Source organism: Sinohyriopsis cumingii, chromosome 3 (genome assembly GCF_028554795.1).
Source record: "Sinohyriopsis cumingii isolate HCF-2022 chromosome 3, ASM2855479v2, whole genome shotgun sequence".
Classification (NCBI taxonomy): domain Eukaryota; kingdom Metazoa; phylum Mollusca; class Bivalvia; order Unionida; family Unionidae; genus Sinohyriopsis; species Sinohyriopsis cumingii.
In genome coordinates this window covers 69,696,576-69,718,780 of record NC_142963.1, presented here as the reverse complement: position 1 = coordinate 69,718,780, position 22,205 = coordinate 69,696,576, and the positions used below count along the sequence as shown (strand labels likewise).

Sequence of the window (22,205 nt, the reverse complement as noted above, 5' to 3'; positions counted from 1 at the left end):
TACATTTGTTTAAAGTATATTTCTCATTATTTGCCAGGTATCCTGTCCATTTAGTACGTACGCATGGAGGGGGAGGGAGTTAACCCAGATGCGTACGCTTGCGTAAGGGTGTGTGTGTGTGTCTGCTGATAATGTACGTACGCATAGGAAACGGGTGTGTGTGAAACCTCGATAATAATATGTCTAATACGTAACCTGTTCGACTGCAGTCAGCATTTGAATTTTAGCGGACACTAGACTAACTTTTTAAAGTTGCGCGGCTTATTTCTTTGTAGACCAGCAAGTTGTTCTCCCCCCTTTTTTTTTGTTTGACTGGCGGCGGAGACCAACGTTATTCTGCACCACTCGTGCTGAGACGTCCGCGCTATGTGACTTCGGATGATTGGACCGCACGCTATTAATTAATAAATTTATTTAGACTAACCTTTGTATCCAGACGGTAAGTATAATCCCTATTCTAATGATTCACAGCGTTAAATCCTTTAGAACACACACTTTTTTAGTATAAATCCCTGTCAGAACAGAACACCTGTGTATTCATCGGCTGTTGACCTCAGATTTGAATTACCCACGCATGCGTGTAAAGCAGCATCACCACGAGGTAAGAGTAACACGTGAAAACCATCTAGCGAGGCATAGATCACTGGGAATTTACTGATGCTTGGGTGGGAACTGTGTCGTTACGGCACAAATTTAGGAGATAGAGACGTCATGTCAGAAATGTGAGATAGAGTGAATGATAAATAAATTGTAAAAAGGCCACAAACTGTATTCAGATGTGAAAATATGCTACACAATAATAATAATAATTTATTATTACTAGTGGTAGTATCTTCATTCATATTTAATATTTACAATGGTATAAATGGATTTTATGACATACATACATATCTACATATTAATACTTTACATTACTTATAAGAAGAACATGATTATAATGATGAATATTATTGATAACATTTGCAATGGTATTTATGAATACAAACATACATGCATACATACATATATACGTCTGTTATAATTTTACACCATAACTTATAACATATGGATAATGTTATATTTTAGTCAAAAACAATAGTTTCTTCTTCCCTTTTGACCACTGGTCTTCAAAATTCCTTGATAATTCTGTCCTATGTCTCTTTATCCGTGGAAGAATGATACATTTCAATCAAACGTGTCTTTGCTGATTTTTTGCCTCTGTATACTTGGTCTCCCATTTCTTCAACCAACCAGGACCAAACATTAAATACAGCACTGTATGTTCTGAAATAATAATAATAATATTAACGATCCTTTTCATATCAAATATTCCCCCGCACTGCTGGTATCAGACCATGTACATCCGACTCACTTCCCCATTTCCTGTTTTGACTGCAAATATAAACTTTCTCCTTCATACTTTAATCCCTCGCACAACAAATCGTTACTTATAACATGATTAGTATGATGAACTTTATTCATACATACATACATACATATTAACAAATAACATTACTTATAACATGATTAGTATGATGAACTTTATTAATAAAATTTACAATGGTATTTATGAATACATACATACATACATTATAAATTGACATGTGAGTTAGCAATAATTTTGTTGCTTTTGTCAGATTTGCGTGATAATTTGTTTATGTGCGAGATGTATATGTCTGGGTTCTTTATTCTTGCTAATGAAATTCTGATCAGCTCTGTGATATCTTCCAGGGATTTCTCTTAAGAGTTCCTCATCCTTCAGTACTCTGACAAAAGTTTAAATATCCTTTCTTCGTGAAAACTTTGATTTTCCTGTCTGGAAACTTTCCATTTCGGAGACTGTTGTAGAGTATATTTTATCGAGAGCATGGCCAACCCCATCAGCCAACTTGCTATGCCTGTCCAAAGTGGCGTCACTCAGCTGATGACCGGCCGATCGTAAGCTTTCTATAAAGATAATAAAAAGTCAGCATTAATATTTTAACCTCCAAAATTAACATTATGTGGTAGTTTTCAAATTAATGAACACATAATATATTAGACACCAAGAACATCATGTTAAAGTCGTATTTCCACGAATTACAAAATACTGCATATACTAAGACTTCATATATTTATAGACACAATTCTTCCAATTTAAAACGATTAATAATAATTCCGTTATCAAATGATTTACCTTTGAACTCCTTGTTCAAAAATTCATTGTCTAGGTCAACCTCATCATTGTTTCCGGCACCTCCTCGCAGATTAACTGTTCTGTTCCACATCAAGTCTTGCTGCATTCTCTCTGATGCGCACCCAGATAAGTCTGCAAGAATTTAATTTGCTTTGTTACTTAAGACTGTTTTCTCATTGTTTAACTGATTCTTATACAAATTTACTGTTACTGACCCACAAATGAAATAAAGATGTTATATACTACCGCAGAATGATCACACTAAATTAAAACCATTTTCTTAAGAATATTTGATATATGCATCTTATGATTCTGATATAGTCCTAATGGGTATTCAGCTGTCACTTCCTTGATGTTCCAAAATTATATTAAATATAGGTGACTTGTTTTTAAATAAATGAACCGATATAATCTTTACTGTGGAACTTTTGTAACATCCAATTAAACACTTGTCATAACTTTTGTAATTTATTTTTCACATGACTTTTTAATATTTTTTGTACAGTAAACCTAAAGCAAACACTAAGTACCGCCAAAAAAAGGACCCCCAAAAATATAATGCAGGAATTTTTTACAAATTACTTTATGAACAAGTAAGCATTTAGTGGATTTTTCTTGTATGTGTTTTATCATGGATAACCATTTTGTTCTTTATAGTTGCTGGGATAATGAACTAATATAGAATAATTACAGTAATAAAAGGCTTCAGTATAGGTTGTTCCTTCATAGATGTTAGATGGAGTTAGCTTGATCTAATTAACATATAAATACATTAATGCTCTAAACAAATATAACATGGCTTACTTGTAATTAGAGTATGCCCCAAGATAAAGTATTTTCTGTGGTTATTGTTGTGGAATTTGACCATGTCTTGCTTCCAAAAGGACACCATTGATGGGCCATCATTTTCTCTGACGGCATCTCTTCTTTATCTTCCATCCCTCTGATGAGAATTGTCTTTGTATACTCAAATTTACGGTCGACAGCCTTTTCACTTACAGTGTCTTTCTTGCTCTTCCCTTTCTTAGATTTCCTTCTTGATATCTTTTTGCAAAAATTTTCAGAGCAAAACCATTCTTCGTCTGGAAATGAAAACACATGTATCTTACATAAAAACTGGGAATATGAAAAAAAATTCTAAGTACATCAATATGACCATTATTGTAAAGTAATAGTTGGGGTATGATTTTAGATAATGCCATATCCTTTCTATTGATCAAGTTCCATGAGATGAACATTAATGAAGAGATACATTATGTTATTTCCACTATCTGGAAGCTCTTTAATCCCTTTGCATGAAACATGAAAGCACTGATGTCACAGTGCTGATTGGAACATTCGACCATTGGTTCTTCTTTGACCGACTGGCACACACAATAAATCTTCTCATCTACAGTTTTCCTGCATGTGTCACCGCACACCCACTCATCTGGTCATGTAATGTCCCTAATTTTAAATCAATGTAAGTTTTACCTTAAGATCCAAAATGTTAGTTAACTAGCTCAAACAAAATCTACTTACCCTCTTTACATATGCAGTATTGGTAACTATCTCGCCCAGTCTCTTGAGCTGTGGTCTGCTCCAAACATTCTGGTATTGGTTCCCAAAATATGTCCACCACTTTCTTGCATATTTCTTTAAGATACGACGTTTTGTCCTCATCATCCAAGTCATCCATGTCATCGTGAAGATTGTCCAACCCTATAACCTGCATCGCTGCCAGCACTAAATACCCATCTGTCACGAAGTTGAGGAACTCACTAGCATAATCGAAACAGGATCCCACGTGTTTCGAAACAGAACGATGGTTAAAAAACAATTTTTAAATGAAACAACGTTCCCTTGTCAGCTGCACTCTTCCCATCAAAGAGCATGTCCATTGTGTCCTAGTTGATAGAGAATGAGAGTGTGTGTGTGTATATATATATATATATATATATATATATATATATATATATATATATATATATATTGTGTGTGTGTGTGTGTGCTTTTATCCATGATGGTACCACATAAACTTAAGCATCCACATTTATCGGTTTTGAGTTTGTCAGGAGATATCTTTGTATTTGATAAGACCAAAACTGTTATTAGTTTAACAATGATGTACATTGATACTGATTTTGACTAAGTGAAGCACATTGGTACTGATGTTTATCACTTGTGCAAAAAAATAGAATACGGATAATTTTGAAATAATAGAATCTCCATCATAAAGCTGTACAAACCAAGCTATAGATGTGTATTATTTTACCTGAAGCAGTAGCATTCTTTTGTGAAATTCTCCAGGTGATGGTACCAAGCCCTCCAATCTTTGTACAGGATTCCCAGCACTGGATCTTGCATTTTGAGCATCTATGTGTCTTTCACAAGACAGGCCATCCCCCCAGCACACTATGGGATACACATGATTATCATCTCTTCTTGGAACATAATCATGCAGCCGCTCCAGTATCCTAATAACACCTGTGGTTGTTGAAGGATTTTCTGGGATCACACTAATATTAAACTGTGAAATGGAACACAGTTTTATTACTGTACTTATACCAAGCCTTTATAACAGAGTATGCAGTTAAAGCGTTTGAGACAAAAATAATTTTCTCCACTTGCTATTGTTGTATTTTTGCCACAAAATAAATACGCACACTCTCTTACTTTCAACCTATCAGAGTAAGAAAAGAAAAACAATTGCAAATCTAAAACTAAGTGCACACATATCTCCTCAGATCACAAAAGTACATTTGTTTAAACTGCTTCATGTAAACGTTTAATCCAAAACATGGACAAATTGTAGGCACTAGCATAACAATGTTGAACATACATCAGTGCAAATGAACAGTACATCGTTTGAATGAGATTATTGTTATTATCGTGATAAGATAATGGCATTTAGTATAAATATCAGGCAAGTACATACTACTTCACTTTTATGCCTTGATTCGGACCAATGTTTGTGATCAATATGATGACAAATAAGGTCCACCAGTGGATAAAGGCACTGGACATTTTCAGTCAGGATTCGAGTCACCACAGTTTCCATTCTATCCCTGGTCGCTTGTATCTCCTCTCGAGAAGGAAAATAAGTGGACATTGGCAGATCTACAGCTCTTCTCACATCAGAGGCCTCCTTGTACATTATGGTGTTCACTCTGTTCTTTGCTACATATGCTAAGGCCCAAATCATGTACTTGTTGCCATGGTTCCTAGTATGATGCCTTGCCTTTAACTGTAGACCAACATTGTCCCAGCAAATAGTATAGCCTATTTATGGTGTGAAATTTAAGAAACTAATTAAATGCTGTGTTTAATATATGTATGTGATTCACTGTACTATGATTTATAGTCAGTATTGAAATGTATCATTCCTCCACGGATAAAGAGACATAGGACAGAATTATCAAGGAATTTTGAAGACCAGTGGTAAAAAGGGAAGAAGAAACTATTGTTTTTGATTAAAATATAACATTATCCATATGTTATAAGTTATGGTGTAAAATTATAACAGACGCATATATGTATGTATGCATGTATGTGTGTATTCATAAATACCATTGTAAATGTTATTAATAAAGTTCATCATACTAATCATGTTATATGTAATTTTAAGTAATGTATGTATGTATGTATGTATTCATTAATACCATTGCAAATGTTATTAATAATATTCATCATAATAATCATGTTCTTCTTATGAGTAATGTAAAGTATTAATATGTAAATATGTATGTAGTATGTCATAAAATCCATTTATACCATTGTAAATGTTATTAAATATGATTGAAGATACTACCACTAGTAATAATAATAAATTATTATTATTATTATTATTATTATTATTATTGTGTAGCATATTTTCACATCTGAATACAGTTTGTGGTCTTTTTACAATTTATTTATCATTCACTCTATCTCACATTTCTAACATGACGTCTCTCTCTCACTGTCTATCTCCTAAATTTCTGCCGTAATGACACAGTTCCCACCCAAGCATCAGTAAATTCCCAGTGATCTATGCCTCGCTAGATGGTTTTCACGCGTTACTCTTACCTCGTGGTGATGCTGCTTTACACGCATGCGTGGGTAATTCAGATCTGAGGTCAACAGCCGATGAATACACAGGTGTTCTGTTCTGACAGGGATTTATACTAAAAAAAGTGTGTGTTCTAAAGGATTTAACGCTGTGGATCATTATAAGAGGGATTATACTTACTGTCTGGATACAAAGGTTATTCTAAATAAATTTATTAATTAATAGCACGCAGTCCGATCATCCGAAGTCACATAGCGCGGACGTCTCAGCACAATTGGTGCAGAATAACGTTGGTCTCCACTGCCAATCAAACAAAAAAAAAAGGTGGAGAACAACTTGCTGGTCTAATTTCTTTGATGCAGCCAGACATTCAATGACGGTGTAATATCTGTTTTATCAAACACGTTAATATTGTTAATCCCTGATCGCTTCTGCATGGATTAAATATTGGTCATTCTATAGAATTCGGGGGGTGGGGTGTCAAGCGTACATACGCAGGTGGGGGTGTGCAAAAAAGTATGCATGTGCATGGGGGGTGGGGGATCAAGCTTTGCCAGATTTTTGCATACGTACTAAATGGATGGCCCCTTATTGCAATTTTTTTTTAAAGTAGATTAATGTAAAATTTACCTATATATTTAATAAACCTTATATAATAAAACAAAGAGCACCATTATTTTCAACAGCTTAATTTATAATGTATTATTTAATTGTATGCACATTATTATATAAAGTGACTTGGCAAAAGCTGTTTGATTGATGCCGCTTTAATTAAAGCACTATTGATGTCATATACTGATATTAACACCATTCTCAAATAAAAAATATATTGCTGACTTGAAATAACTTTGTGATGTTTGCTTGCATGGGAAGTGTTATTTTATTTTTTGTGTTTAATATAATAAAATTCATAGTTCAAAGTTGACACTAATAATAAGGAACATTTTTTATCTGTTGTTATCAGAAATTCTGCAGAGAACTTGTGTTCCATTTCAGAAAACTTTAATAAGTATACCATTCCAGTTCTGTAAAAATTACTCCCAATAAATAAAAATAATAAACGATGACAAGATGAGAGCTCAGTTATTTTGAGCAGGTAAATGAATGTCAGTAGAAGTATAAATTGTATGGCAGACGATGCTAGTTGCTGAAATACCTGTACAAATCTGCCATTTTGCAAGTCATTGTGGGTAAAATTCAGGAATACATTATGAGTTTGACTGGTATTATGTTCTTCTTTCTTAAAAATTGAATTGCCGTAACGGATGGATAAGACAACAGTATAACATTGTACTAGTATCACATACAATACCTTGCAGAAAATTACCCAGTGACCTGCAGAAATGGTGTATTTGTACAGGAATTTCAGTGCCTGTTGTCATGTCTTATTAATTCTAAATAAAATTGACTTTCTTTTAGAAGCTCAAAATATATTAAATTTTGTAGTTATAGTTTTTAATTGAAGTATTTAGAAACCTTGAAGGGTATACGTACTAGACTGTGTTGTAGACTTTTGGAAAAGTAAAAAGATTGACTGGCAACTGCTGCTGACCCTTCATCTTACTGTTTTGAGAATTTAACCACCAGAAGTTTCATTTTCTTAGGTATAATTAGCATTTATTGTAACTTTATGAAAATGTATGGTTGACCTGCTTTTCTCATACAGGGATGAATGCACAGGAAGACGTGCCCCTTGAAACCAAGCACAGAAAGAGAAGTGCATCAGCAGTCAAATCAAGAAGGAAAAGAAGAAGACTATTAAAGAATAAATGATTTGAGCAGCAGGTTAGTGAACTAAAATCCGCATCCATTTCAAACTTTACACCACCACATGATGAGGAAAAAGATAAATCTAGATGTGAACCATCAACAGTAGATTGTGGTTCACCGACTTGTGATGAGGACAATACAGCCTGTTCTGTCACAGATGAAATAGAACAGGATCCACTTGTGATTAGCTTGCGAAAAGGGCAGAAAGCTAGAAAGGATGTCCGAAAATACAGTGGTATTGGAGTAAGTGAAATATATAGGTATACAGTACAAATCACGAAGATCTGGCATTTTCATGCTTCATCTTTGCCTTATTGAGATCTTGCTTGACAAAGTCAGCACAGCACTATAGTACTGATATGCATATTGTCTGTTACTCTATCCATCTATTGTTTAAAGGCATACAACCTAAGATTTTCGACTTTTTCTGTTCTTGCAAATGAATGATATTATGAAAAGTATAGTACAAATAATGAGTAATTACACGTCATTCAGCTTCATAAAGTGTACAGCTGTCAGTTTAATCAATGAAAATGCAATGATTTTCTAGTCACATGTATACGGATTGCTAATTAATTATGCGGAAACGGAATTTACCGATATTACCCGAAGTCGCAGTGTCACGTGACGCGTGTCAAGAAATATGGAAGTCGAGGTAAATGTGTTTTTCTTTTGATGTAATTATTGCTTTATTCTTCATATTTCTTCGTCTGTCCTTCTCCTTAGTTCTTTATAGTCATGCGCAATATATGTATTGATTTTAGATTTCTCATTGTATATAATAAATTACAAGAAGTAGGCAATATGATGGAGTATCATGACGATAAGGGGTTCCTTTAAGGGGCAATTCTTAAAATTCCCATTCTGCATTACTTGTCGTGTTTGTGAGATTGTGTGTTACGTTGCAAGATAAACTAAATAAAAATATGATAATTTGTATCATTGCAGTCAGAACCGCTATTAAAAGATCTCGCTAAAGTCGCCTCTTTGGCTCAGAATGAAGTTGATTATCTTGTAAATTTGCATCACCACCTCAGGCTCACATATCCAATACTCAATGTGATTTACGTATTTGTTTTTACGCTTCAGTAATAATAATAATAATAGTGTTGTGGGCAAGTTCCATTCTAAATAAATATCCATTTCATGGCTTTGTCAGTTAGAAACATGTGGTACATTGTTATGTGATAGAAGTATTAGCTTCGACAAAAGTGCAATTAAAAATAAAAATATTAGCTTCGAAAAAAGTGCAATTAAAAATAAAAATGAATACCCCCCCCCATATTACAATTGAAAAACTTGTGATTTTTCTGCCTTTTATCACATATGATTTAATTATAGGTTTCTGATAACACTAAGTGAATCAGTATCTCAGACATCATCACTTCATAACAGTACTGACAGCCCAGAACAACATCAAGTAAGAGATGTTTGAAGAAGAGGTATTAGAGGAAAGGAGTCTACTAGAAGGGGTACAGGAAGTGAGTCTAGTAGAAGGGGCACAGGAAGGGAGTCTAGTAGAACGGGTACAGGAAGATAGTCAAGTAGAAGAAGTACAGGAATGGAGTCAGGTAGGGGTAGCAGAAGAGTTACATGGCAAAGGAGAGGAAGAGGAAATCAAGGACCATCACTTTGCAGGACAAAAGTGGCTACTACAGCTGAAGCCAGGGATCATCAGTTGAAGGTAAACATGATTTTTGTTACCCATTACAGTTAGCTTTTCTATTAAGACTTGTAAATTTATGATTTATTTTTTTGTCAGTTTTTTTTTTTTAATTGTTGAATTCATTTCTTATAGGAACACATAGCCAAAATGACAAAGGAAGGAAAAGATAAACTTTAGGCTAGAATATGCCAAAAACACCCCAACATAGTCTTTGAAGTGATAAATGGCTCATCAACGGAGGAACAGTGATACCATCCAAGACCAAGAGGTGAATCACCAGGTTGGTGCATATGTAGTAACTGCTGTGAAATGCCAACTGATGATGAAAAGCAGTGCTGCAAACAAATAATGCCAAACTGCTATTCAAGGCTTCCTGTAAGTAATTTTTTGGTAAATTGTCTTTGTAGTTCTACTTTCTATAAGTTTCGTGACTGTAATCTGACTCAACTGCCCATCCAGAGTTAACATTTTTGTTATTTATAATTTACTATTAGTGAATTAAGCAGCTGATTGAAACACTTGTTTATCATTATATGTTTGCTTCATTACATAACAGAAGAATCATTCCCACAGAACATTTAATGCTTTTATCTTTTTGGAATATTTTATACTGACAATTTTTTATAATTTCTCCAGGACTTCGACCTGGTTCTTTTAGACGAAGTCGTGCTCCTTGTTGCACAGAGGTATAGGCAATTTTGTTCTGGCAGCAGAAGAAGATAACGATTACAACTGGGGGGAAAAGGCATGCTACTTATAGGCAGTTTATTTTATGGACTTATGGATACCTTGGTGCTGGCAACAGACGTGTCATTCCAAGCTGCTGTGTATGGCATATAAGGGATAAATACCCAGATTGTTTTGGCCAGTACTGTGGCTTTACTCAAGGAAGACTTGGGTGATCTTTCCAGTGATATGATGTGTGAATAATAGAATCTATATTGGGGTTTGCACCAAGACAAGAAAATCCCAATCAAAGATTGGGATTTCATTGTCTTGGTACAAAAACTGACTTAGATTATTTTTCTCACCCAATTTTTCCAATTAAAAGAACCCTGCATTTTTGTAATATAGTTAGCAGATTCAACACATATTAGGCAAGTACTATTATTGCCTCTCACTTTATATAAAGTCAACAGGTATTGTACTCTTGTATTAAAATAAGAATAATTACCTAAATATAATATAGCTTTATATGCTGCTCTTAGAAAAAGGAAATAAAGAAGAGAGTTATAATTGTTACATGTTGGAAGTACTGTACAATAAGCATCAGGAACAATGTGTTATTATGTATAAATACAGCACATTGATACAAATATATGAATGAGGGCAATTGGGTGACCTGTCAACACTAATTACTCAAGTTCATGCATTAGAAAATAGAAAAATAAAAACATTTGATATTATTGCTGTATTGGGTCTCACTAGATAGTTTCGTATTTTGACACCTCCCTAATTTTAAGGTAGAAGGCATGAACCTAATCATCACAAGCATATCATTTATAAATTCACACAGAAGCTAAATCTGTAATGTGGTTGAGATTTACTTTGAGTTAGGCTTGGAATTGGGTTGGCTTATTGTTGACTGCCCGTCACAGTTAGACGAGCATTGGAGATCAAATGCATAACTTGGGCTGCAAATGAGCAGCCAACTTGTCTTACGTATTTACATGTGTCTGCTACAGAGGTAAATATCTAAATATCTAGATGGTTGAGGGGTGATGAAAAGTATGCTAATTTGTTATAGTACTAGTGAACTTGATTCATGCATAAGGCACATACTGATTCTTTTAGCTGCCTTGTCACAGGAAAATATTCAAAATAGGGGTTGGTGGCAGTGTTGGTTCAGTATAAAAGCCACCAGTTGCAATAGGAATTAACCTGATTGCCTCAGTCAAAATCTCACATGTATGCTTTCTACAAAAATCATTAGTTTGTTTTTATTTGTATATTCAGTGTAAAATTATTCTCATTTTTCTGCAGTATGTCCTTGTCGGATGAAAATTCACCAGATAAACTGCCCAGTGAGACCTTATGACATTTAATTAAAGGATGTCCTATAAAAGTAATAATAAGTAATTAATAGCTTATATACTCCTAACTTTTAACTTTCATCAATTTCGAAAACATTCTATGGTATGAAGCAGCATGATACCGTACAGTACAGTGCTTGGTGCACAGTTCTAAATAGGTATGTAATGACTTCGAGGAGATTTTGAATTGATGACTTACTTAGAAATTTATATTTTCTGTCCTGGAAAAGTGGCAAGTATAGCTATTTTTAATGTAGTGGTATGCTACATGGAAATCTTTTGAAATAGTGAGTGCACAAGTTTTCATTTGCAATCTCAGATGGGGCAGATTCAGATGTTTGAAAAGTTTTGAAGAGAAACAAAAACAAGTTTGACATAACACATTTCTTGTTGTAGCTGGCTTTGCAGTAGTTCTTGAGAGAATTTGGTTTGTTTTAACCAGTGATATGTATTGCCTGTGGGTCTGGAGTTCTGCCAAATAGATCAACCTCTTGTATGTGTATCTGTCTCAAAATATTTTGTATGGTATGTTAACAAAGTTGGAGAAACTAAGTTAATAATAATAATAAAATAATAATAATAATGACCTTATTTAAAGAGGGTAACACAATTAGCTAAAAACTAATCTACCTTGAGGCCCTCAAAGATGTATGCCTAATAACAGAATTTCTCACCCATGTGACCAAGAAATCTAGGAGTTTTGCTAATGTTGCAAAAGTTGATTTATGAGCAAAGTTCTTGGAGTGTATATATATATATATATATATATATATATATATATACTCCATCTGGCAAAGCAAAAGACAACAAGGGTTTTTCTTTTTAAAAGTAGACAGCCAGGCTGAGATAAGAAAAGCAACATTAGCAAAACTCCTAGATTTCTTGGTCACATGGGTGAGAAATTCTGTTATTAGGCATACATCTTAATCTTTACTTGAATACTTGTCCTTAAATATATTAGATATTTAGTACCTGATTTTAGATATTAATTTCTTGGTAGGATTCTCTTTCTTAGGAACTCGTGATTTTGTTTTAAGTTGTATAAAGCATTTCTTTGTATTATGCAATTTTTATTTTGCATGAACAAGTTTTGTTAACATTTTATTAGCTATCTATCCACCAAAGAATGATTATATGTATGGCTCTGTTTTAAAAGCAACTGTGAGGAGACCATTTATTGGTATTATACTACTGGTATTATACAGAAAATTTATTTAAAAAATAGGAAGAATTAAAGTTGACTATCATTGTCTTGGGATGCAAAGGATGTAAGGCACAACAGTAGAGGGTGAACATGATTGTATTCTTGCATATACACATCAAGTCAAATGATAAATAATGAATATTCATACTGAGTTGAGAAAGGAAAACTTATTGTAGTGTTTCATGAATACAGATCGGTTTGTAAATATCAACAGAACTACAAACACTATGATACTATTCTATCAAGTATAATACTGCTCGTTAACTATGGCAGTTCAGTACAAACAAAATGACTCTGGAAACTTCCAATAAATTTTTAAGACTAAAATACTAGTTCATCAAAAGCGACCTTGAATGCTATATCACATATATGCATCAAATGCCATCTGATTACAACTAAATCAAACATACTTGACACCAATTAAAGCATCAAATTTTCAGTTCTTTCAAATGTGTTCATTCACCACAGAAATAATAATACCCTTTATATGAAAACCCTAATGAATGTACACAACTTCATACACTGTAAAACTAACTGTTATATATTATGAAATTTACTAAACTTATATAATTACAAATGTGCATGTACAGACATAACTTTAATTCAAGAGTATAGTCAGGCATCAAGAACTGATACATATCATCTAAGAATAATTATGGCATACACAGAAAACTCTTTCTCTCTCCACATTATAACTATTGCTACTATATTATATAATTCTCAGAAGTTTGTTTTAAATTTATAGATGGACCTATCTGCTGAAGTCATTGTCATTGCATCGAGAAGTGACTTGTCCATCAATCTCCATCTTTACATTAATGGAGAGTTATTTTACACAGTTTATGATAAGAGCATTGTTCCAGAAAAGTCATAAAACTGACTTTTATATGAGGAACTAGTCTACCATTACTATAACAGATTGATTACAGACATCCCAGTCCAAAATACTAGCCAGTTATATAGAAATTACATTGATATTTTATTATCCTGTGTTGGTTTATATGCTTTTGACTAAAGTGATTACCATTTACTCAATGACAAACTTTAGTACATCACCTAAACAAACTACTGCACAGAAAAAGATATTGTACTTACGCCCAACCCCCACCCCCATGTGTGTTTCAGATTGCATAAGTTTTAATATTAGGGTAGCTAGGTACTTTATATATATATATATATATATATATATATATATATATATATATATATATATATATATATATATATATAGTATATATAATTATGCACAACAAATTTACTTGAAGGAGTCAATGGTCACAAAATTGTTTGTCAGTATACCAAATTTACCAAATATATAACCTGTTATGAGTAATGTGGATTATATATATATAACTTATTGTGATTGAATATAACTTATTGTGATTGTTTGAATGTAATTTATTGTGATTGTTTGAATGTGGTTATCTTTCTAATGTAAACCTAACACTATTGATCACTGTAAGTGCATGCATGCAGCACAAACCAACATTAATGTGATAGGCAAAGGACATTAGAGTTTCAGTTCATTATCATTCAAATGTCATGTACATAATGAAAGAGGGATACACATTATTTGCATGAAGTGGCATTAGATTGAATTTCAGTATTAGGTATTACTCAGGATGATGTATATTTCTGGCCAGCATTCAGTACATGTTGATACATCACATTTTTTATATTAAAATTTTTTATCATAATTTATATTTGTTGTTTATCAAGAAAATAAACATGCACATACATTCAGATCATTTCATTATATCAGAGTAATTAAGCAAAAGCCAACTTATTCATCAGCGCAGTAATCTGTAAATGTGAATATGTGATGACATCTACAATTTTTATTTTAATTTCTTTAAGAAATTCAACCCTTTTACAAAGCATGCCTTTTCTTAGTTTGTGCTTTTCCTGTCTGTCATTCTTTTGTCCATTGTTATGATGCACAAAATTTTCTAGCTGGAATTTTCCATGACTATGTATGTGCAGCACTGGGCTGAATGTCCAGGGCTGTCCATTCTACCATCCCCATAATACCAGGATGCAGTTCGTATTGGCCCTAAGTTTCATATAAGCATTTGTAATAAATAATAATAATAGCTATCTTATAATAACAATTGCCATGTTGTTTTTGAGTAACCAATGATGAGAGCTGGGATTTAGCCTGAAATTAATGACTAAATGCTGAAATCCAGCTTTCCCCACCTAAATTTCATTTTCCCACCAAAATTTCAAAATATGCTTACAAGCCGAATGATCAGATTTCAAGTCAAAGTGTTAAGATGAGATACAAAATATTTTGTATAATGTTAAGAGATCCTGAGTAACAAGGTAAGCACATTGAACACCTTGATTTGTCTTTGTTCATCTTTGAGCAATAATACTGATTACAATTGATATCAAAACCAAGTGCTGAACATGACGATACAACAACACCAATCGCTATGTTTTTTTACTTGGGTTAAAGGTGTTTTCGTGATATTTGGAATTTTAAAGGACATGTATATCTTGCATATAGCTATAGGTTTCAGATAACTTTGAGGTTTAGCTATATTAACTGAAATTTGACTTACCAAGAATTACAACTTCCTTTCCATGTAATGATTGTAATATGTGTTCCTGATGGTAAATCCAATATTGGTCAATGGATGGAATTAAATATGTCCTTTGAATTTTATGAAATGTCAAAACTTAAAATAGGTAGCTTCAGAAATTTTAAAAACATGACAATATTCTGAAAGGTACTGCCAGACATTAATTAGTGTGGCAGATGTCAAAAGTAAATCACCACCATATAGTTGCCTATTCAGCAGAGGTTGTGAACACCACTTCTTGGCACAATGTCCATTTACACAAATCTTTAGATACATATAAAACCTGATTTATTTTACATACCATAAAGAGTTCTTTTTTATATTTAGTGTGACAGTTTTGTGTAATAAATAGGGACTTCTACCTACCTATGTTTATTTTTATTCTGCCATTTACTAAATGTGAACCCACTGACATTAACAGCTAACATATATGTATGACCACCAGTAGTCTGCATAAACAAGTCTAACAATTCAGGAACATTAGTTTATACCTTAACTGATATGATGACAACATGTATAGTAATATAATGTGAGTAACATCCTCCAGTTTGCAAACTCTGATACATTTAAGAGCACATCTAACAGTTTTGCTGGTAATGGAGTAAATGTATCTTTGTAAAAGTAAAAGAAATATTGATAAATCTGATGAATCTTACAAGACTTAGAAGTGCATTGTAATAAACTATAAAAGTACTGTCACCAACAAAGTTAAAGGTATTTTCACAGTATGAATACGCCAAATATCAGGTCCTTCTATTTCTGGTTGATCACTATCATCATCCTCATCATTTGTGTCTTCTTCTTTAGCATCTTCCAAACAAATGTTACTGTCTGGTCTTAAAGATAAAAATGAAATATTTATGATATTTCATAAAATGCTGTAAGAAGAGAACGTTATATCTTATGAAGTTTTAATATACAAATCTAATATTTGTTGGATTTCATATAAATATTCAGAGATTCTGATGAAAAACATTTCCAGTGATATTATCTGGCAGTATGATAGTAGCTTCATTATCTTTCACTATCTGTTACACAGTTACATACATGATAATATTTTAATCACATAAAAATTCTTTATTGAAGATACTAAAATTTTCATTACCTGAATGAAAGATTTAAACTTGGCTTATAATCTTCATCTGACATATGGTCATCTGCTTCAAAGTTACTCTCAGAAACTTCCACTGTAAGACCAGAAAAAAACATAATAATTTTCATTCCCCTCTCTCATACTAAGCTTTCAAATTTTGGTAGGTTGTTAGAAATTGTTTTGTGTGTAGGAAAGCACATCAGGTATGAGAAAGTTGTTACTTTCAAAAGAAAAAGTATGATTAAAAAAAATCAGAAAAATATCATTTTGAGTCAGTTGCTCTTTAGATCAGTTGGACAGGTAAGTGAAAACAGAAAATTCTTCAGAGGCCATCTATTTGGTATGTACGCAAAAATCTGGCAAAGCTTGGCCCCTTCCTGCCCCCCCCATCCCTATACACATGCATACTTTTTTACACACCCCACCTGCGTACGTATGCTTGCCGCACCACCACCACCCAAATTCTATAGAACGGCCTATATTTAATCCATGCAGAAATGATCAAGGATTAATAATTTTAACGTGTTTAATAAAACCGATAGTCCACTGACGTTGAATGTCTGGCTGCATGAAAGAAATAAGCTACGTAACTTTAACAAGTTTGTCTAGTGTCCACTATAATTAAAAATGCCGACTGAACCCTGTCAAACAGGTTATATATTAGACAAATTGTTATCGAGGTTCTGCCCCCCCCCCCCCGTTTCCTATGCGTATGTACATATCAATAGACCCCACACACACGCACACACACACGTGTATGTACTAAATGGATGGCCCCTATCTATGGCCTTAGTGTGGTTCGTGTTTATAATACAGTGTATTCATTTCCTTTCTATGACAGCCATCTTCATGATTTCAATTATGCATTTATACTATATTTCAGATATATTGTAATTACACATTTGTAACTTGTAGAGAAAAGAAAGCTTTTGTAGGAGCAACTTTCTCATTCATACACAAATACCATCCACTTATATATATATATATATATATATATATATATATATATATATATATATATATATATATATATACCATTGTTTTTAGTTAGGTTACATATATCATGCATGTATCATAATGGTTGTTTTTTTAGTTTACTACACAAATACTCTACTTTTATGTATGTATCACAATTATTGCTGTTAGTATACTTACTTAAATGGGTTGATAAAACTTGTAGACTTTCCCATCATAACACTTTCCTTCTCCTGAAATTCTTCAACTCCAGACAAGGCTGAATCCCTAAAAACAAAATTTTGAAATTAATAATAATAATAATACAATGAGGACTTTGTATAGCGCCTAATCTTTAGAAGCTCTAAGCGCTTTACAACATTAGACAACACCTATAAGATATATAAAAAAAATATATTATGATATGATTACAAAAACAAACACCATGAAATTAGAAAACATAAAAAACATGCTAAGAATATTTAAGGTAGGAAACATTTTTAGGTCTTTAAGTTTGTTCTTGCAGTCGAAATAAGTGAGTTTTGAGAGCAATATTGAATGGGATCACTGTTTCTTTGTGTCTAAGTTCAGTGGGCAATTCATTCCACGTTGCTAGGCCCTGGTATGCAAAAGAATGCTGTCCATATGACTTTGTTTTGATAGTGGGAATAATGAGTATACGATTGTCAGAAGAGGAGTAAGTATCTTGCTGGTGAGTACACATGGGTGAGGTCAGATAGGTATGTTGGACTAGAGTCCGACAGTGAAATGTAGCACAGAGAACAAATTTTGTGTTTGATTCTGGATCGAATGGATAGCCAGTGTAGGGTACAGAGCAGCTGGGAGGTGTGCTCTGATCGTGGTATTCTAAGTATGATCCGAGCAGCTGTGTTTTGAACTTTTTGAAGTTTATGGAGTACATATTGAGTTGAACCAGACAGATTTGAGTTTCAATAGTCCAGTCTTGAAAGTACTAATGAACACACAAGTGTTTTAGTGGCATCAACTGAAAGATATTTGCGAATTGAGCTGATGCATCTCAGCTTAAGATATGCAGCCTTGAATATGTTCATGACATGTTGGTGCAATGTGAGAGTACTGTCCAGAGTAACACCTAGGTTTCGTACTGATTGTGTGAATTTAATGTTGGTGTTGCTGATATTTATTGTTTGAGGTAAAGGATGTGAATGAGAAAGTCTTTTTGTTTTGATCAGAATGGCCTCAGTTTTATCATCATTCATCTGCAGCTTGTTACATATCATCCATGATTTCACATCAGAAATGCACCTCTCTACACCTTGGACGGTAGAATCAACTTAAGTTGGGTGGCTAGATTTGTACATTTGGGTGTCATCATCGTACAATTGGTGAGACACTGGATGATGATCTACAACACTTGAGAGCAACTGAGTCTATAGAATGAAGAGAACAGGTCCAAGAACAGACCCCTGTGGAACACCACAACATAGATCAACTGGGCTGGAGTGTATTCCATTTGCAGATATGATTTGTGTCCTGTTGACCAAGTAGGACTTGAACCACAGTGAGGCTGTATCATGAATGCCAAATACATGCTGGAGACAGTGAAGTAATATATCATGGTCTGTTGTGTCAAATGCTGCAGACAAATCAAGGAGGGTGAGGACTGTAATCTTTCTGCTGTCCAACGCAGAGAGAATGTCATTAACTACTTTTAGAAGAGTAGTTTCAGTCCTGTGGCATGGGTGATATGCAGATTGTACGTTGCTAACAAGACTGTTTGAATTCAGATGAGACACAAGCTGGGACAGAACAACCTTTTCTAAGATTTTTGATTTGAATGGGAGATTAGAAACTGGGCGGTAGTTCTTTAAATCGTTATGGTCTAGTGTTGGTTTCTTCAGCAGAGGCTTTACAATGGCAGTTTTGAAAAATGATGGGAATTCCCCGGATGAGAGAGAGGTATTAATAACATCAGTTAGTGAAGGCAATACTGGATCTAAGCACTCAAGTAGCAGTGATGTTGGAATTGGATCAAGTTCACATGACTTTGGTGCACTCTTCATAAAGATTGTATGTACGAAATCCATAGAGACAGGTTCAAATGCTGCTAATGGTTGCCGCTCAAATTCTGTATCCCAACTGTATGGTGACGATGAGTCAATTGAAATTGTGGTGTCAAGCTTATCTCTAATGGTTTGTACTTTGTCACGGAAGAAATTCGCAAACATGTCCGGAAGGTCGACTGGAGAGAAGGTAGTTGGAAGTGGTGTTGATTTGTTCCTTGACATTAGCTTGTTAGTAATCTCGAAGAGCTCTTTCCAGCTGGAACTTTCCATGATCTTAAAAGTGTAGTGGGCTGATTTCGCTGCATGGACTATATTTGTGACATTCTTCTTAGCGGCTTCATAGATTTGCTTATGAATAGTGAGTCTGGTGGAAAGCCAAAGCCTCTCAGCTTTATGGCGGTCTCTTTTAGCAGTGCGAAGCTGGTCCCTAACACTGCTATACCATGGAGAACACTTCTGAATTGATACTCTGCACTTGGTAGCTGGGGCATGTTTGTCGAGCAATGAACGCAGGCAGTTATCGAGTTGTTCTGCTGTAGGAGGTAAGCAAGTTGTTAGGTTTGCTTGGATGTCGTACATTAGTTTGGTTCTATTTATCATACGGAGGTGTCTCTTAGTAGCAGTTCGTTCAACATGAACAAAGCATTATCATTTATCATGGTTATTATGATGGGAATGAATGAGATATAATGCTTCAACAAATAATAATAATAATAATAGTCATATTTGATTTACAGAGGGTGACTCATTTAGTTAAGGACTATTCTTCCTTGAGGCCCTATAACTAAAATACCCACTGCATGATGAGGAGCATTTAGTTATAAAGCAAATATCATTTGCAAAAAATGACACAAGGAACTTTTCTATCTTCTGCTTTAGTTACTTATGCACTCTTTTTTCCCCAAATGATTCATGTTCTTTGTTATTTATGTTTACAAATGCCAGCAAAATAATTTACAACAAAAATATTATTCTAAGTCATAGTCTAAATATATGCAAGTGAAAGAAAATAATTTGCCATATTTTTTTTTAATGTATAATCTTTACCAACTGCAAACTATTTCACTAATATAGAATGATAAATTTCCATGCAATAAATAAATTCCTTAGATATGCATTTGCCAAAACATTTTTAAACAAGTAAATATACATAAAACTTTAATAAAATGTAGTAATACACAGCTGCCATATCTAATTCTGATATGGTTATATCAGACACAGCAGGAATCGGTATCCGATGAACTATTGGCCCAGGTGTAGAAATTGTGACCATGTCTTCTGTGACATTCCTCTGTTTCTGATGAATCTTACCATTTTCCTTGCACTGCCATTCAATTCATAACTAATGTACCCAGGAAAAATAAATGTTTCATTAGACACAATAATGCTATATACTTTACACAAATTTGCATGCATAAAATGTTCTCAACTGTATTGCATTACTTTCCTTTACAATCATTACCATTTACATTATATATTTTTAAAAAAACAGTAGTGATTGCTTGCCTCTAAATAACGTTTTATGGTTGCTGCGAAAATGAAGATGATCCTTAATTCCCCTTTGGTAGCCTCAAAAACGTGAGCAGCAGTACATGTTACGGTCTACACGTGTGTCAAGCGATATGCTCTGTGCACGCTATATTGATGCAGGGCTGAAACATTTTATTGCAAGATAAATAGAATAATGTCAGTTTATATAAAACATGTTAATTTAAAAGATATGATAAAGAATTAACTATAAGAAATAAATGGCGGTATCACAAATTGGCTGTTCATTGCAAAATTGTGACTCACCTATTCAGCAAGAATTTGGTGACCTCTGGATTAGTTTTCAGGCTTAAAGTGGACTTCATTTCATTCCATCGTTCATGCTGGTAACCAATACTTATGCGCGTGTTGCCATAATTTTCCCAGCGAGCTTTATTTTATTCTTTTCCCTTACAGAATCTGTAAGTTTTCGCTTTCTATCTAGTTGCTTCCTCCATTATTTTTGTAAACACGCGTTTGCACATGGCTGCAAATTTTAATCTTTGGGAGAGGTCAACTAAGAGGTTACACGAATATAGGTGTGACACACAGCGAATTTTTGTCCGCCAGATAATAATGAAGAATCGTGTTTTTGATCACATAATTTCCGATACTAGCCTGATTTCGGCCTCGGTAAGAACACGAATCATAATTATTCGTCTAAATAAGTAATTATGAACTGAAAAAAGAACTATATAATTTTATTCGTTTTTACTTAGGTTGTATGCCTTTAACAATTTGTTTTTGTGCTCAAAAGCTTACATTTTTTAAAAACTTGTATTCATTTCTGAACACATTAATTATATTATATATATATATATATATATATATATATATATATATATATATATATATAGAGTGTTGTTAAAAACCTGATATATATGATTTTGTGAGACCTTCTCAACATATGTCAATTTGGTAGGCATTTATTTATGGATATTCAAATGACCTAACTACATTGTCAGGACATTATAGCTTTTTCTCAGTATCGTATGCTTGGTATACCTGTTTCAGAAACCCAGATCTAAAGCTTTAAATTTGATGTAAATTTTTGTGTTAAAGTTGTTTTGTCAAATTTTAAGTCACTGTAACTTTTAGATGAGATTACATGTACTATATAGGTCCAAAGTTCAAACC

General features: G+C 33.6%; 2 protein-coding genes and 1 pseudogene across 9 annotated transcripts in view; 1 reads left to right on the top strand and 2 right to left on the bottom strand.

Annotated features, from left to right (window-relative positions):
- LOC149803053 (uncharacterized) overlaps positions 1-22,205 on the top strand; it is a 30,770-nt gene that overhangs the window by 488 nt on the left and 8,077 nt on the right. For 2 of the 5 annotated variants that reach the window (XM_089952609.1, XM_089952611.1), the window contains exon 2: positions 7,852-7,970. Coding sequence is in view for 1 of the 5 variants with exons in the window: in XM_089952612.1 (XP_089808738.1) it covers positions 9,383-9,637 (255 nt within the window). In the remaining 4 variants the exon portion in view is untranslated. Of the gene's footprint in view, positions 1-7,851; positions 7,971-9,296; positions 9,640-9,753; positions 9,997-10,257; positions 12,805-21,612; positions 21,702-22,205 lie in introns of those variants that run through there. The other 3 variants (XR_016420124.1, XM_089952612.1, XM_089952610.1) reach the window with 3 other exon arrangements.
- Positions 1,523-5,297, bottom strand: LOC149803054 (uncharacterized; annotated as a pseudogene).
- The window catches only part of LOC149803052 (uncharacterized), a 112,344-nt gene continuing 103,077 nt past the window's right edge, over positions 12,939-22,205 (bottom strand). Inside the window, exons 1-4 of one of the 4 annotated variants that reach the window (XM_089952617.1) lie at positions 21,336-21,495; positions 20,720-20,883; positions 17,695-17,781; positions 12,939-16,282 (exon numbers count right to left, since the gene is read on the bottom strand). In XM_089952617.1, the coding sequence (XP_089808743.1) occupies positions 16,129-16,282; positions 17,695-17,781; positions 20,720-20,814 (336 nt within the window). In that variant the 5' untranslated portion in view covers positions 20,815-20,883; positions 21,336-21,495 and the 3' untranslated portion in view covers positions 12,939-16,128. Of the gene's footprint in view, positions 16,283-16,551; positions 16,634-17,694; positions 17,782-20,719; positions 21,194-21,335; positions 21,501-22,205 lie in introns of those variants that run through there. The other 3 variants (XR_016420125.1, XM_089952616.1, XM_089952618.1) reach the window with 3 other exon arrangements.